Source organism: Prunus mume, linkage group LG1, assembly GCF_029339155.1.
Source record: "Prunus mume cultivar Tortuosa linkage group LG1, ASM2933915v1, whole genome shotgun sequence".
Lineage (NCBI taxonomy): Eukaryota > Viridiplantae > Streptophyta > Magnoliopsida > Rosales > Rosaceae > Prunus > Prunus mume.
The window spans coordinates 2,259,988-2,273,552 of record NC_142698.1 but is presented as its reverse complement, the minus strand read 5'-3'; the positions used below and the strand labels follow the sequence as shown (position 1 = coordinate 2,273,552).

Here is a 13,565-nt window from a genome sequence, read left to right as displayed (position 1 = left end):
TCCTCAATATGCAAGACCTCATCATGCTTCAACAAAGGCTCATCAATAAGCCAATTGTCTTTCCAAAATTTAGTAGTATCCCCCTTACCAACCCTCCAACCTATTCCCTGCCTCAACAACTCCACTCCATACATAACACTCTTCCAAGTGGTAGAACAATCCTGTCAAAACATCAAAGAAGGATCTAAGACAGATTTCCCTTTAAGATATTTAGACTCATAGATCTTAGCCCATAAGCCTTTGTCATTTTTATGTAATCTCCACCTAACTTTAGCCAAAAGGGCCTGATTCATGGCAGTAGTTTTTTTAAAACCTAAACCCCCCTTGTTCTTAGGACGACAAGCTAAATCCCATTGACAAAGGTGGATCTTATGCTTTTTCTCACTGCCACCCCAAAAGAAATTGTGATTTAATTTGTCCAGCTCTTGCCCAACACTAACAGGTAACTTGGAGGTCTGCATAGCATAGATAGGAACAGCAGAAGTGACAGCTTGTATAAGAGTTGCTCTACCATCCAAAGAAAGAAACTTTGACTTCCAAGAAGTAAGCCGCTTATGCACTTTAATTAAACTGCCATAGGTGAATTTAGTAATTCTAGAATGCAACATAGGCATGCCCAGATACTTACCAAGGTCCTCAGTAAAATGAGAGCCACAAATCAGACTTACCTCCTTAGATGTCTCCTTCCTTGTATTTGGTGAGCAGAAAACAACAGATTTATCATAGTTCACTGTTTGCCCAGAAGCACTGCAAAACCTCTCCAGACAACTCTTTAGCACCCTAGCTTGAGTAGAATTACCTTTAGCAAAGAGAACCAGGTTATCTGCAAAGAATAAGTGAGACACAGCTGGGCCAGATTGTGAAGATTTAACTGGTTTCCACACTCCTTTTTTAACAGAATCCCAAATAAGATGAGATAGCTTCTCAATACATATTACAAAAAGATAAGGAGATAAAGGATCTCCTTGTCTAATGCCATTCTTAGGAAGAAATTGATCAGTAAGCTCACCATTCATGCAGATTTGATACCTCATAGTAGAAACACAACTCAAAATCAATTTAGTGATAGGACAAGATAACCCCAACTCCACTAACACATGCTCAACAAACTTCCAATTTAATATGTCGTAAGCCTTAGAGAAATCAATTTTCTGGGCCATATAGCCTTCCTTCCCCTTAGACAGCTTAAATTTATGCATCAACTCTTGAGCAATAAGTATGTTATCTGTGATTTGCCTACCAGGCACAAAACTTACCTAGTTAGGGCTGATGATGTGAGGCAAAATATGTCTTAATCTAGCAACCAAAACTTTGGAAATAACTTTATAAAGGGTAGAGCAAAGGCTTATGGGTCGAAAATGCACCATAGTCTGCGGGTTGTCAACTTTAGGGACCAAGGTGATTAGAGCATAGTTAAGCTTCTCTGGGATTCGACACTCCTTAAAATTATTTACCACCATTTGAAAAATATCACCAGCACATTGATTCCACTGACTCTGATAAAAACAAGCAGGGAACCCATATATACCAGGAGCTTTATGCCCACCAATATTAAAAAGACTAGTCTTAACCTCATCCATATTAATTGGTTGAACCAACCCATGCAGATCAGCCACATCAATAGGGGGGAAAAGGTTAGGAGATCAACCACATAATCACCAAGAGAAGTAGTAGAAAAGAGATTGGAAAAATGATCCACCGCCAAGTTTTTTAAGCTATTAGCCTCCTTAATCCAAATACCATTAGCATTCTTCAACCTTTCAATCTTATTTCTTCTCCTTCTTATGATAGTAGTAGTGTGGAAAAACTTGGTGTTTCTATCACCATCTTGTAGCCAAGTAATTCTCGATTTTTGTTGCCAAAACACAACTTCTTGCTGAAGAATATTATTAAAATCATCAATCAAAGAGGTTTTCAAATTACTAAGAAACCTATTAGGCCCCTTGCATAAAGCTCTCTGGATACCAGTAATTCGAGCCAACAACCAACATTTTCTTTGGCGCAGCTGTCCAAAAACATTGATATTCCAATGTTTAAGACGCTCAATTAAGGCAAAAGTCTTCTCCACAGCTGTACCATCACCAAGACCCCAAGCTGCAAAAATAAAATCATTAAACTTCTGGTGATGCAGCCACATCGCTTCAAATCTAAAAGGCCTTAAGGCGGGGGAGGCTGAAAACATGAAGTAAGACAGATCTTAACAAGGTTATGATCCGACTTAGTTCTTGGCAAATGTCTCACAGTGGCTTCAGCAAACAACCCCCTCCACTCCAAATTACATATAGCTCGATCAAGCCTTTCAAAGACTTCCTTATTATTCCAAGTAAATTTTGGGCCTGAGAAACCCAAATCAACCATAGCATTGCAATCAAACCAGCTTCTAAAACCTTTTAATCTACAAACAGGAGCTCCTTCTAGCTTATCATTCACATTCAACATTTCATTAAAATCACCAACAATTAACCAAGGCAAATGTTGACTGTCAGCGATAAAACTTAGATACTCCCATAGCTTAGCTCTTTTAATACCACAAGGGCTAGCATACACATCTATAAACAACCAAGGAGACTGGCCAGGCCACGCCAAAGAAGCAAAAATAGATTGGTCTGAAGTCCCCAAAATATCAACGTGTACTTTAGTGGCATCCCATAGCAACCATAGACCACCAGAAAAACCAGTAGCATCCACAATTTCAAAATTAGAGAAACCTAGGGATTGAGCAATAGAAGCAGCCTTGCCACCGCTTATACGAGGCTTACAAATGAACAAGATGTCCATATGATGAGAATGGATCAAATCCATCATATTAGTCTTGAATTTTGTGCAAGCAGCACCTCGAACATTCCAGCAGACAATATTCATAAAAATAAGTAGAAAGATAAGAGGACCCAAGGGCTAAACCCTTTATTAAATACCAACAGTCATACCTTCACCATCGTTGAAGGTATTGCCTGCCAAGTTCCCACCACGTCGATTAACTTGACCTTCCAAAAGATCCATTTATCAGCTTGACACAAGCTATCAGAAATATTAGAATTCAACGTATCCTCATCACCCTCAGAATCTGTGCTCCCCACACTATTAACATCTTTCTCACTTATATTAGGTGGTTGATGACCAAAGATGTAGACACCTTTCTCATAGTGACTCTTTTGATCAGTGACCCAACTAAGTGATTTGATCATTAACAGGGCTAGAACAATCAAACTTCTTTCCCTGAACAACCATGTTTCCAATACAAGTTACAATTCCAGCAGACACATTTGAAGGACCACCACCTTTCCTGAAACTTATATCACTAAGAACTTTCCCCTCAAAAGGCTTATTAGAAATATCATTCAAAGCACTTCTAAGCATGGGCTTAGCATTCTTGGTTTTAGTCCCTACTTTCTTGCCATGCTCCACATCATGAAGAAATGAGCTATTAAAATTGGACTTGTCTTGCTCAACAAACACATCACTAGCCGCCTCATCTCTTCCAAAATTGTCACTAAGGTTCCTAAGCGCATCAAAACGTGAACCCTTAACCTTTGCACCAGAACCTTTACCACCATAAGCTTTAAAATCAGGTTTAGATCACCTGCGAGATTGAACATTTATCCATGGACCTCTTAAACCAGAATCAGCCAAAGGATCATTCACACTAGCTCCAGCAGAATCAGTTTTCATTTTATCTGAATCATCACCAACTGTACTCTCAGTGTTCACATCAGCAGGTACCTTAACTCTCAACTCACAATTTTCTCATTTATGCCCATATCTTCCACAATGGTAACAAATATCAGGCAAACCTTCATACTCAATGTTGTACCAATTTTGATTGATTTGTGCAAAAGCCTCCAAAGCTTTAGTTAAATCTAACTTAACACAAAACCTAGCAAACTTACCACGATTCTGAGCAATGGTCAGCGAATCAATTTTTAGTAACTTGCCCAGCAAATTACCAATCCGCTTCAAGGACCAAACGTCAAAGCACTTGAGTTGAATAGCCGACACCCTGAGCCAAGCTGCCATATGAGTAATATGAGCAGTGGCTGGGCAAAAACCCGGTCGCCATTTCTGCATTACCAAGTATTGTCTCGCTATGATCCAAGGACCACCCGTCAGAACAAAGTTTAGATCCTCTTCAAGATCAAATTTCACCACATAGTAATCATTAACCAAATCTACCAACTTCCATGCCCTTTTCAAACTCCATTTATGCTATAATCTAGCATGAATATAATTATAGGTATGAGATTTACCTAACAATTTGACAATCAGAGCGTTTCTCCAAGGCTTACATAAACGATCCATAGCCCGATCAGAGAATTGAATACTTGGCCCACGTTCTCCTTGAGAAATTTGAACATCTTCATCATCATTTAAATCATCATAATCAGCATCAAGAGAATTGATATCAACTCCCACGTTTTTCTCCAAATTGACCTTGTTCATCAATTTGTCACGAAAGCTTTCAACTCCAAAAGTTGAATTCGGCACAGGACCTTGTTCAGATTCAGACATAACATGCTCCATCAAAGAGGGATTGGGCTGATCATCCATATCGCACATAGGGGCGCAATCATGTCCAACCCAAACTCGCTTCATTGAACGGTAGGTTTTAAGGAAAACCTCTGGCGATCCTTCCTCCATAATCAAAGAAGGGGCACCCCAAGGACAACAACAATTGATTAAGAACAAGACCTGGAAACCACCGTGGCCTCTAGTACGACGAAATCAAAAACGAGATCGCAGATCTGAAAAACTCAAAAAATTTGACCGCGCGTGGGGTGCGTACCTTAGTGTTTTAAATTTTGAAGAAATATTAACCCCACAAAGGTTCCTTTTGAGCACCTCATCTTTCAAATAAGCTTATTTGAGGTATCTCTCAACTAAAAGGGACTATATATGTATGTTTTTTTTGGGTGAAATTTAAATGAGCTTAGAGATGTTGAGAAGTAATGCACGCGAAAAGTTGCATTGACTATGAATGTAGCCTAATCCAGTCTCGTAAGTAGTCAAACAATCAATGCATCTTATTGAGTGTTGGTTAGATGAACTTGAGTTAATCGTAGTTATGACAGACTACATGAAAATTACAGTGAGAAATTACACAGAAATTTCAAACAACATATATGCTACAAACATATACCAACCCACCTTGTTTGCACCGTGATAGGTGCATGAAATGTCTTCCAACCAATCCAAAAGAAATAGGCTGCAGTCCTATCCATTATCTGTTGAATGAGTTGCTTCAATAGAATGTACGATATTCAAATCATTTTCAATTAAAACTATCAACATGCAATGGAAAAAATCATTTAAAAGGACCGTTGTACAATAACTTAAATCGAAGCTAGCTCAACTCTTAGTGGATTTGTCTACGAAGGTATGTTAAGATGTGACACCTAGATTAAGAAGAATAAACGGTTAGGTTCAACATATGGACAAACACCCTAAATACATGTGACACTTAAGCTAAATCGTCCAAATATAGTTCCAAATGGTCCAATAGACGGTGTAGGACGTTCTCGAAGGTTGACGGGGCCATGGAAGACCTATGATTTTGATGCAAATTATATAAATGAAAAGAGCACTAGAAGTTATACAAAATAGACAATTTGGATTAGTGAATGAGTATCTCTGTATATATATATATACACACACACACACACACACACATAGGGAGTTTCCATTGAGGGATCCCTCAAATAAGCTTATTTGAGGGACACCCCTTGTAGACCCCACTTCGGATTGTATTTCACTAATCCAAACCGTCTATTTTGTAGATACTCATTCAAAGATCATCTCTACAAAAAATTACTTGAATCCGATATCATTTGACCACTAAATTGAGTTATTAAAATTTTAGTACTTTCTTGAAGCCATGTTCATTGATTTTGTAAGACACAATTGGATGTCGAAATGGTTTCAGATTTGTCTAATTTTTTGTAAGGATGATTTATGAATGAAGACCTAAAAAATAGATGATTTGGATCATTGAGAAAAAAATTGTAGGGTACTCTAAAGGACGTCCCTCAAATAAAATTATTTGAGGGATCCCTCAATAGAAGAGGACTATATATATATATATATATATATATATATATATATAAAGAGAGCTTCTATTAAGGGATCTTTCAAATAAGCTATTTGAGAGACACTCCTTGTAGGGCCCACTCCGGATTGTATTTCACAAATCCAAACTTTTATTTTGTAGATATTCATTCAAAGATCATCTCTACAAAAAAATCACTTGAATCTGATATCATTTGACCACTCAATTAAATTATTGAAATTTACATACTTTCTTGAAGCACTGCGTTCATCGATTTTGTTGGTATGAATTAGATGCCTTAATGATTTTTAATTTGCATGATTTTTGCAAGGATGATCTCTGAATGAAGATGTGAAAAATAAATGAATTGAATCGTTGAAAAAAATTTCATAGAGAACCCTAAATAGTGTCCCTAAAATAAATTTATTTGAAGAATCTCTCAATTATATATATATATATATATATATATGGGACACCCTTTATAAGGCATACTTCGGATTGTGTTTCACTAATCTAAACCGTCTATTTTGTAGATACTAATTGAAAGATCATCTCTACAAAAAATTACTTGAAGTACCGTGTTTATTAATTTCTGTAGGACACAATTGGATGTCGAAACGGTTTCCGATTTGTCTAATTTTTTGCAAGGATGATCTATGAATATAGACTTAAAAAATAGATGGTTTGGATCGTTGAAAATAAATTTGTAGGGTATCCAAAAATGTGTCCTTCAATAGAAAGGGACTATATATATATGTAATTGCGCGCTCTCCTGGTCCATGGCTACCAGGGAGTTTCTTGGTCACTTGCCATTGGAGGTTGGAAAAGCAGAGCAAATGATGAAAGATGGAAAACTTCAAGTTTAAGCTTGGCCTAAATGTCCGATAAGGAACCTCCGCTAAGTGCAGTAAGAAATGCCCTCATTAGAGAGTGGCGCAACTCAATCAACATGGTCGACGTGAAGATTGCTTGGTCCAGACCCGATATCTCCGTCATCACGGTGACAGTTGTCGCCGCTGACTTGCAGATTGTAGGCGTGCTGTTACTTTAATGGGGAAACATGTAGGCGTGCTGTTGTCCCATGCTACCTCTGACCTTGGGTAGTGCTCTAAAATCCTCTTCTGTAGCACAAGGTTGCTTCAACCTGCGCTGCAAAGGTAGAAAACAACATGTATGATGTCTCCACTTACCGGCAAGAACAAAGAAGACATTTGCCATGCATGCCAATAGGTCCCACACGGTTTTTTGCCATTTTTTAATGGCAGATATATTCCAAACGTGGCCAGCTTTTACCATTCAAATGTCAAGACATGTTCCCCGCCGATAAATTGAGAGCCTCCCAGAGAGAAAGTGGGCAGGTAGTTTGGGCCCTCAACTTGAACTTTGAGGACATGAACAGTCAGGCTTAGCCGTGTGTCAACACCGGTTTGACTAAAAAGGAAAAAACAAATCACTCCATCACCGCCTCTTTAGACCACCCAAGCCGTTTGTCCATCATACCCATTCCAAATCTAAACCATATGCCTTCCTCAACCAACGAAACTGATTATGTTCTTGGAAGGAGAAGGAGAGGGGCATGGCGAGAGAGAAATTAAAAAAAAAAAAGTAAAAAAAAATATTTAATCTTTAAATTTTCTTTTAAAATATGTTATATCTTTTATTTAAAACACGTGACACTGTATTATTGTATTTGTGGTCCTATATATGTGTCACGTTAGCATTTTAATACATTTTTTGACAAATACTGACAACATGATCATTTTGATGTATGGATAATAACCTTAAGAACTATTAGTGTCACAAAAAAAATATTAAGGATGAATGCGGTAATTTCACAAACCTCAAGGATTATTTGTGATAAAAAGTTGAAAAAACAAAATTGTGAACAAATTAGAGGTTACAATTTTTTTCTCTCTCATTAATTAGAGGCTAGCATTGAGTAGGCAAATTAAAGAAATTGGTATTATTTAATTGACCAAAACAAGTTCAGATTATCCACAAGCACAATCCTTGTGAAGGCCACGACACCTGTGATGTTAATATTTTTTTTGTTTTAAACAAGTTAAGAAATTTTATTTCTGACGTTTTCTCTGTGGAACAAAAAAAAAAAAAAAAGCAGAAATTTTCTTTTGAAAAAAACTGACATTTCTAATTTTTTTTTTAACAAGGTGGGAAGAAACTTTTTGTTGTTGTTGGAAGATATGCTTTATTAGAACACCAGATGCGAAGAAACTTGTAGATTGGATAAATGTAGAAAATATGAAAGAATATATTTAATAACGGTAAACTTAGAAAATAAAAGCTAGTTTGTTTAATACATTAATGATATTATTTAAAGTGTATTAAAAGTGACATGTTTTGAGGAAAAACGAGAAGGTTAAAGAGAAGATTTGGGCTCTACTTACAACAATTCCCTTTTTCGATTATGAAAATGACACTATACAAAAATTGTACTTATATATGAAATGTATTTTGGTAAATTTGTGTGAGTAATATTTTTTTTAATTTTATTTTTACAATTTGTAACTGATCCTATTTTTAATTGAAATATTGTGTCGAGTTGTATTTATGTATATTTTCCCAAAATCAATTCACTATTTTGTTACTCACTTGTAAAATTGATAGGTAGAGAATGCAAATTAAAATTTACAAGAAATAAAATTAATTTCTTCGTTGGGATCATGACAAGGAGATTTCAAATAGATATAAAATATACGCCAATAGAGACTTCTCACCTTCCTCTCCCTGCAGGTTTTAATTTGCTCCATTTCTCTGGAAAAAAGAAAAACAAAAACAAAAAGAAAGAAGCAAAACATAAACAAAGACAGAAAACGAAATCTAAAATCGAACATGCACCTTTCTTGGAAAGCTACTTGTGCTGCCTTGGTAAGTGTTCTGCTTTTCTTTGAACTCTCTGTATCGGTAGCTTCTTTCAGTTATCTACTCGTTTGTCTGGTTCAAGTTTCTTCATGTTATGTGCCAAAAGCTAGTTTAATCATCACTTCCATTTCCAGCAGATGCATGCTTGCTTATCAGAATCATCTGAGGATTTCTTTGTTGGTTTCTCATATCTGATGTGAGTCGCTAATTAAGCTTTTGTGTGTGTTGTGCAGTTCATTTCTTGAGCTTCTTGGGAATAGGCACACTGGAACTTGTTTCCCAAATTGTTAATGTAAGTGGTTACACTTTGACTGATGAGGTAAAATTAAAAGTTGATTACAATGGAAGATGGGTTTTATCAGTTTTAAAGATGGTTTTCATTTATTTTTGTTTTACAGCAGGAGGAAGAAGACTGTCAGTGGTAACAGTGTTAGATTAGAACTGTTGGTTTTCTGTTCTCTCCCTGGAAACATGATTACCACATCCTCTGATGATGGATTGGACACCGAAACCAAGGCTGTTGAGAGGTTGAGGCAACTTATGAGGGAAGTAGCCCCTAAAACTACCAACTTTCAGGTACTTATCCCTGATTCAAATTCCCAGCATTTCATCTTAGGTCCTGCATCAGAATTCGTAAATGATGTCCCTGATATTGATATTAATGAATTTCTGAAATGCAAAAGTGAGGATTTTCTTATAAACAATCAAAATGCCAAGTTCTATAAATGGTTTCATGATCATCATCGGTTTTGGCCAACTAAGCACCCTAATTGGGTCTCTTGGTTTCAAAGAGTCGAAGATCAAAAGCAGTATATTTGGCATCAAGCAGGAATCTATGATATTCTCCAATTCTCCAAGTTTACCATTCCGTTCAATCGTTCTTTAGTACTTGCTGCACTCTGCTTTTGGTCAACTTCCACAAACTCTTTTCACCTTGGGCATGGTCCCCTTACTGTTACTCTCTTAGATCTTAGTGCTTTGGTAGGACTTAGACCAGATGGCCCCCAGTTTGATGCTCTTGTTGGTAATTCCATCTCCATTCCAGATCATAACTTTGGCATTGAGTTTACGAAGCTCCAAAGTTTTGCTTCCTTCATTAGAGAACATAACAAAGTTGAAGGAGTTGTCACAGAAGAAGAGCATGTAGCTTTTCTACAATACTGGCTTTGTCGTTACCTAATTTGTTCTCCTTCATTCAAGATTGTAAAAGCCAATTTCCCCTTGGCTGTGGCTTTATCTAGGGGTGAGTCATACGCTTTAGGACCCCTTGTTCTTGCCTACTTGTATAGAGGCATCAACGACTTGCTTCACTCTCAGTTGGGTACTGCTGGAGGTCCATTATGGATTCTACAACTATGGCTTCATGCCCACTTTCCAAAATTGCGCCCTGGTTGTTTTTCTGTTCCCCATCTCTCCTGTGAAGGACTAAAGTATGTTTTGTACAAAGAGCCTGAAAGTTCATTTCATGATTGTTTAATGTATATGTGCCACTTTGACAGAGAAGAGAGTTTTAACTTCATCCCATATTCAAAGTCAGATGCTTTACCTACATGGTTGATCTTTCCTCGGTCTGAAATGACCAAGACCGAGCTTTCTACACTCGTGGACATGTGGGCCAGCTTTCTTGTTAGTCGTGACCTTCCTCTTGGTATCATGATTGGGAGATCTGCAAGTAAAACTTGCGGTGTTGAAGCATATTGCCCAAATCTCTGTGCCCGTCAGTTCGGTCTGATTCAAGGCATTCCTACTCCTCCTTTCTTCTCTTTCAATACCCATTCCCCGGAAAGAGCAATATTTGACACTTCTGAACAATTCCTGGTGCTTAAGGTTACCATATCTCTTTTGTTCAAGAAACTTAAATTTGTTCCATTTTCACTTCTACCTAGTGCCACCTCATCCTTCCAATGTTGGTGGGAAAAATTCTATAAGGAAGCCTTTCCTCATGATCAAGATTTGAACTATCTTTTTAAGCTTGATGACTTGGACCAGAACAGACCCCTTCAACCACCTAAGTCAACATCTGCTTTCAACAAGCGTAAAGGTACTTTCAACCCCAACTACTTGTTTGTTGAATTATTTGAAACAATTAAAAGATGAGATATTAATGCTCTAGCAGCAACAAAATTGTAAAAACTGGACAATTTGAAAGAAGTTATTTATTTCTTCAACGGCAACCTCTGATGAGCAGAAAACCCTACTGGTGTTCATTAATCGTTGATTGGACTGATGGATTTGTTATTATATATACACCATTTAATCCAAATGCTTCTTTTAGTTTAGCTGGGTTGGTCAACCTCATTACATTTTAAAGGTTTCAATAGTAGTTATGTGGGTTGGCCTTCCAGTGGCTGATTGAGAATTCAAATGCATCAAAGATTTTGTCAAAGTTGTTTACCTTGTTGGCCTAGGCAATGATATCATATTTGTTTGATCGTTAAAATTTATAACTTGCTCTTCCTATGCAGAGTTAACCTCCTTCCAAATGGAAGGCGGCAGATCTGACCAATTGCAAGCACCCCCACCAACAAAACGAATGAAGTATGTGGCTCAGGAAGCAAAGAGTTCCAGTGTAGCTCATTGCAAAGAAGCCCAGCCTCTGGCTAAATTTCAGTACCTGCCTGGACGAGGGAGAGCTCATAGTAAAAAAAGAACGATTATAACAGAATATCATTTGTTGAGAAGTATGATAAAGGGCAATTATCTATTTCATGCCAAGTCCAAGGAAGCCATTGTTGACAAAAGCAGTTTAAGTGTCTCCAAGGGTTGTGGCGAGAAAAGGATAACCAAAGAGGAAGAGCATCGTTTTTTGATAAATCTAATTAAGTCCAATTCTCAATCTCACTCTGAGGAAAAGAAAGCGACCTTTGAGAGAAACACAAGTCCTCTTCGAACGAAACAACAATCTGATGCTCTAGATGAGGGAGACATTGTCAAATTAACAGAAGATAACATTAGTTCTAAACTGAAAGATCTTCCACTAACTCAGGCTTTGGATGCATCAAATGGAGAGCTGCCTAGTCGAATTTCTGTCTCCATCAACCCAAATAGCTGAACCTCAGCTTCATCCAGAGCCAAGCATTCTATTCCCACTTCAAGAACAGTCATGTCATCCAAATCCTTCGAGGAAAGAAAGTGGTTTGCACCACTCTGGCTTTCTTGTGAAGCATGATCATAAGGTAATTTTTATCTAACTTCAGTATTCCTTATCAGTCGTGTTCTAATTCTGACAGAATCTTAGCTTAGATGTCAAAGCCCGAGCCCTCTATCCGAGCTTTGGACTTTCTTGAAAGATATCTCCTCCAGCATCCAGATGTTTGCATAGTCACCAACGCCAAAGAAGCTCTCATTCCTAATTCTGATGAAATTTCTAAGGCCAAGGCCAAGATCCAAAGTATTTCCACACTCTCTCTAGATGAAGTCATGGAGATTGAATGTTTACATAACTTAAAATCTTCACTGGAAATCTTGCTCATAGCGAATGACCAAACTGGAGTTGAATTTGCGAACATTGAAATTGTCCAGGAGAAGCTTGCTTTTGTGGAGTCGAAGTATCACTTGGCTAGTGGAATCACAGCTGAAGTTCAAGAACAATTTAATCAGAAAATTGAACTGGAACAAGAAGTAGAAGTTTATTCTCTTCGCTTTTCTAAAGCTCAAGAAGATGAACCAAAGTTTCTGAATTGTATCACTGTACAAAAATCAATCATTGAAGAGCTTGAGAAAAACTGGGTGAGGAGAAAGCTGTTTTGAAGAAACTGGAGGAGTTTCATGCCAACGCCAAAACCAAAATGGATCAAATCAGTTACAAGCTTGAGTACACACAGAAGTTGCTTCATGATCACTGTATCCATGAGAAAGCTCGGGTGAAGAGAGTGTTGCAAGCCAAAAGGGACTTTGAATCTATGGAAGCGACTTGGGTTCAGATCCAACAACTGCTTTCCTTAATTAGTGATTTGTCAACGGAGGAAACAACCCCTTGAGGGTTGTCATGATAGAACTCAGCTGATGTAGAGGTGATATTTTGAGATGTTGTCCTTGTTTCCTTTGTCCTTCCCTTATGTTCCCCCTTAAGTTAAATGCAACATAACATTAGAAATGCAGTGGTGGTTGAGCATCTTGGCAGGGAGGTGGTTTTGCTGCTTGTGCATCTCTTAGTGCGAAATTGCAGTAAAGGTGTTTAAGGTGAGATGCCAGTTTTTACTACGTAATGGCAAAGGAGATTATTTTCTTGTCATTTGTCTTAACAAAAATATCACCGTGTACTAATTTCTGTGCAACTTAGTTATTGCCTCTGTGAACGTCAATGGTGCCATATAATGTGTTATAACGTACTGTTTGGCGTATGCCTTACCTTTGAATACATCGAAATATATATGTGTTCTTGCATTCCTTTGTTTGGAAAGATGTGGGAAGTAACTTGCCGCATTTTGAAATGAACGAGAAAGTTCAACTTAGGGGAGAAAGTCTTGAAAATATGGTTGAAATGGCCAACCTTCTAGTGTGGTGTCAGACATTGATATATTACTATTGTTCCTTGAGAGAGAGAGAGAGAGAGAGAGAGTTTCTCCATCGTACCATTTCCTGGGGGATACTAACCAATAAGAAGCTAATACACTTCAAATATTTATGGAAATGCAAGGAGAAC

The 13,565-nt window shown here is 37.6% G+C and overlaps 1 protein-coding gene and 1 pseudogene across 2 annotated transcripts in view; one reads left to right on the top strand and one right to left on the bottom strand.

Moving 5' to 3' along the window:
• LOC148920676 (uncharacterized) overlaps positions 1 to 4,545 on the bottom strand; it is a 5,657-nt gene extending 1,112 nt beyond the window's left edge. The window contains exons 1-10 of the mRNA XM_089044024.1: positions 4,245 to 4,545; positions 3,792 to 4,124; positions 3,609 to 3,674; positions 3,260 to 3,542; positions 2,928 to 3,168; positions 2,280 to 2,754; positions 1,649 to 2,172; positions 1,365 to 1,496; positions 270 to 1,256; positions 1 to 161 (exon numbers count right to left, since the gene is read on the bottom strand). The exon at positions 1 to 161 is cut by the window's left edge and continues 119 nt beyond it. Of these exons, the coding sequence (XP_088900150.1) occupies positions 1 to 161; positions 270 to 1,256; positions 1,365 to 1,496; positions 1,649 to 2,172; positions 2,280 to 2,754; positions 2,928 to 3,168; positions 3,260 to 3,542; positions 3,609 to 3,674; positions 3,792 to 4,124; positions 4,245 to 4,545 (3,503 nt within the window). The remainder of the gene's footprint in view (positions 162 to 269; positions 1,257 to 1,364; positions 1,497 to 1,648; positions 2,173 to 2,279; positions 2,755 to 2,927; positions 3,169 to 3,259; positions 3,543 to 3,608; positions 3,675 to 3,791; positions 4,125 to 4,244) is intronic.
• A 4,223-nt stretch (positions 4,546 to 8,768) lies between these two features.
• LOC103330039 (uncharacterized) lies at positions 8,769 to 13,306 on the top strand (annotated as a pseudogene). The gene is made up of 5 exons (XR_016123366.1): positions 8,769 to 8,926; positions 9,154 to 9,212; positions 9,322 to 10,961; positions 11,386 to 12,096; positions 12,164 to 13,306. The product of XR_016123366.1 is annotated as an uncharacterized LOC103330039 (transcript).
• Positions 13,307 to 13,565: the final 259 nt, after the last annotated feature.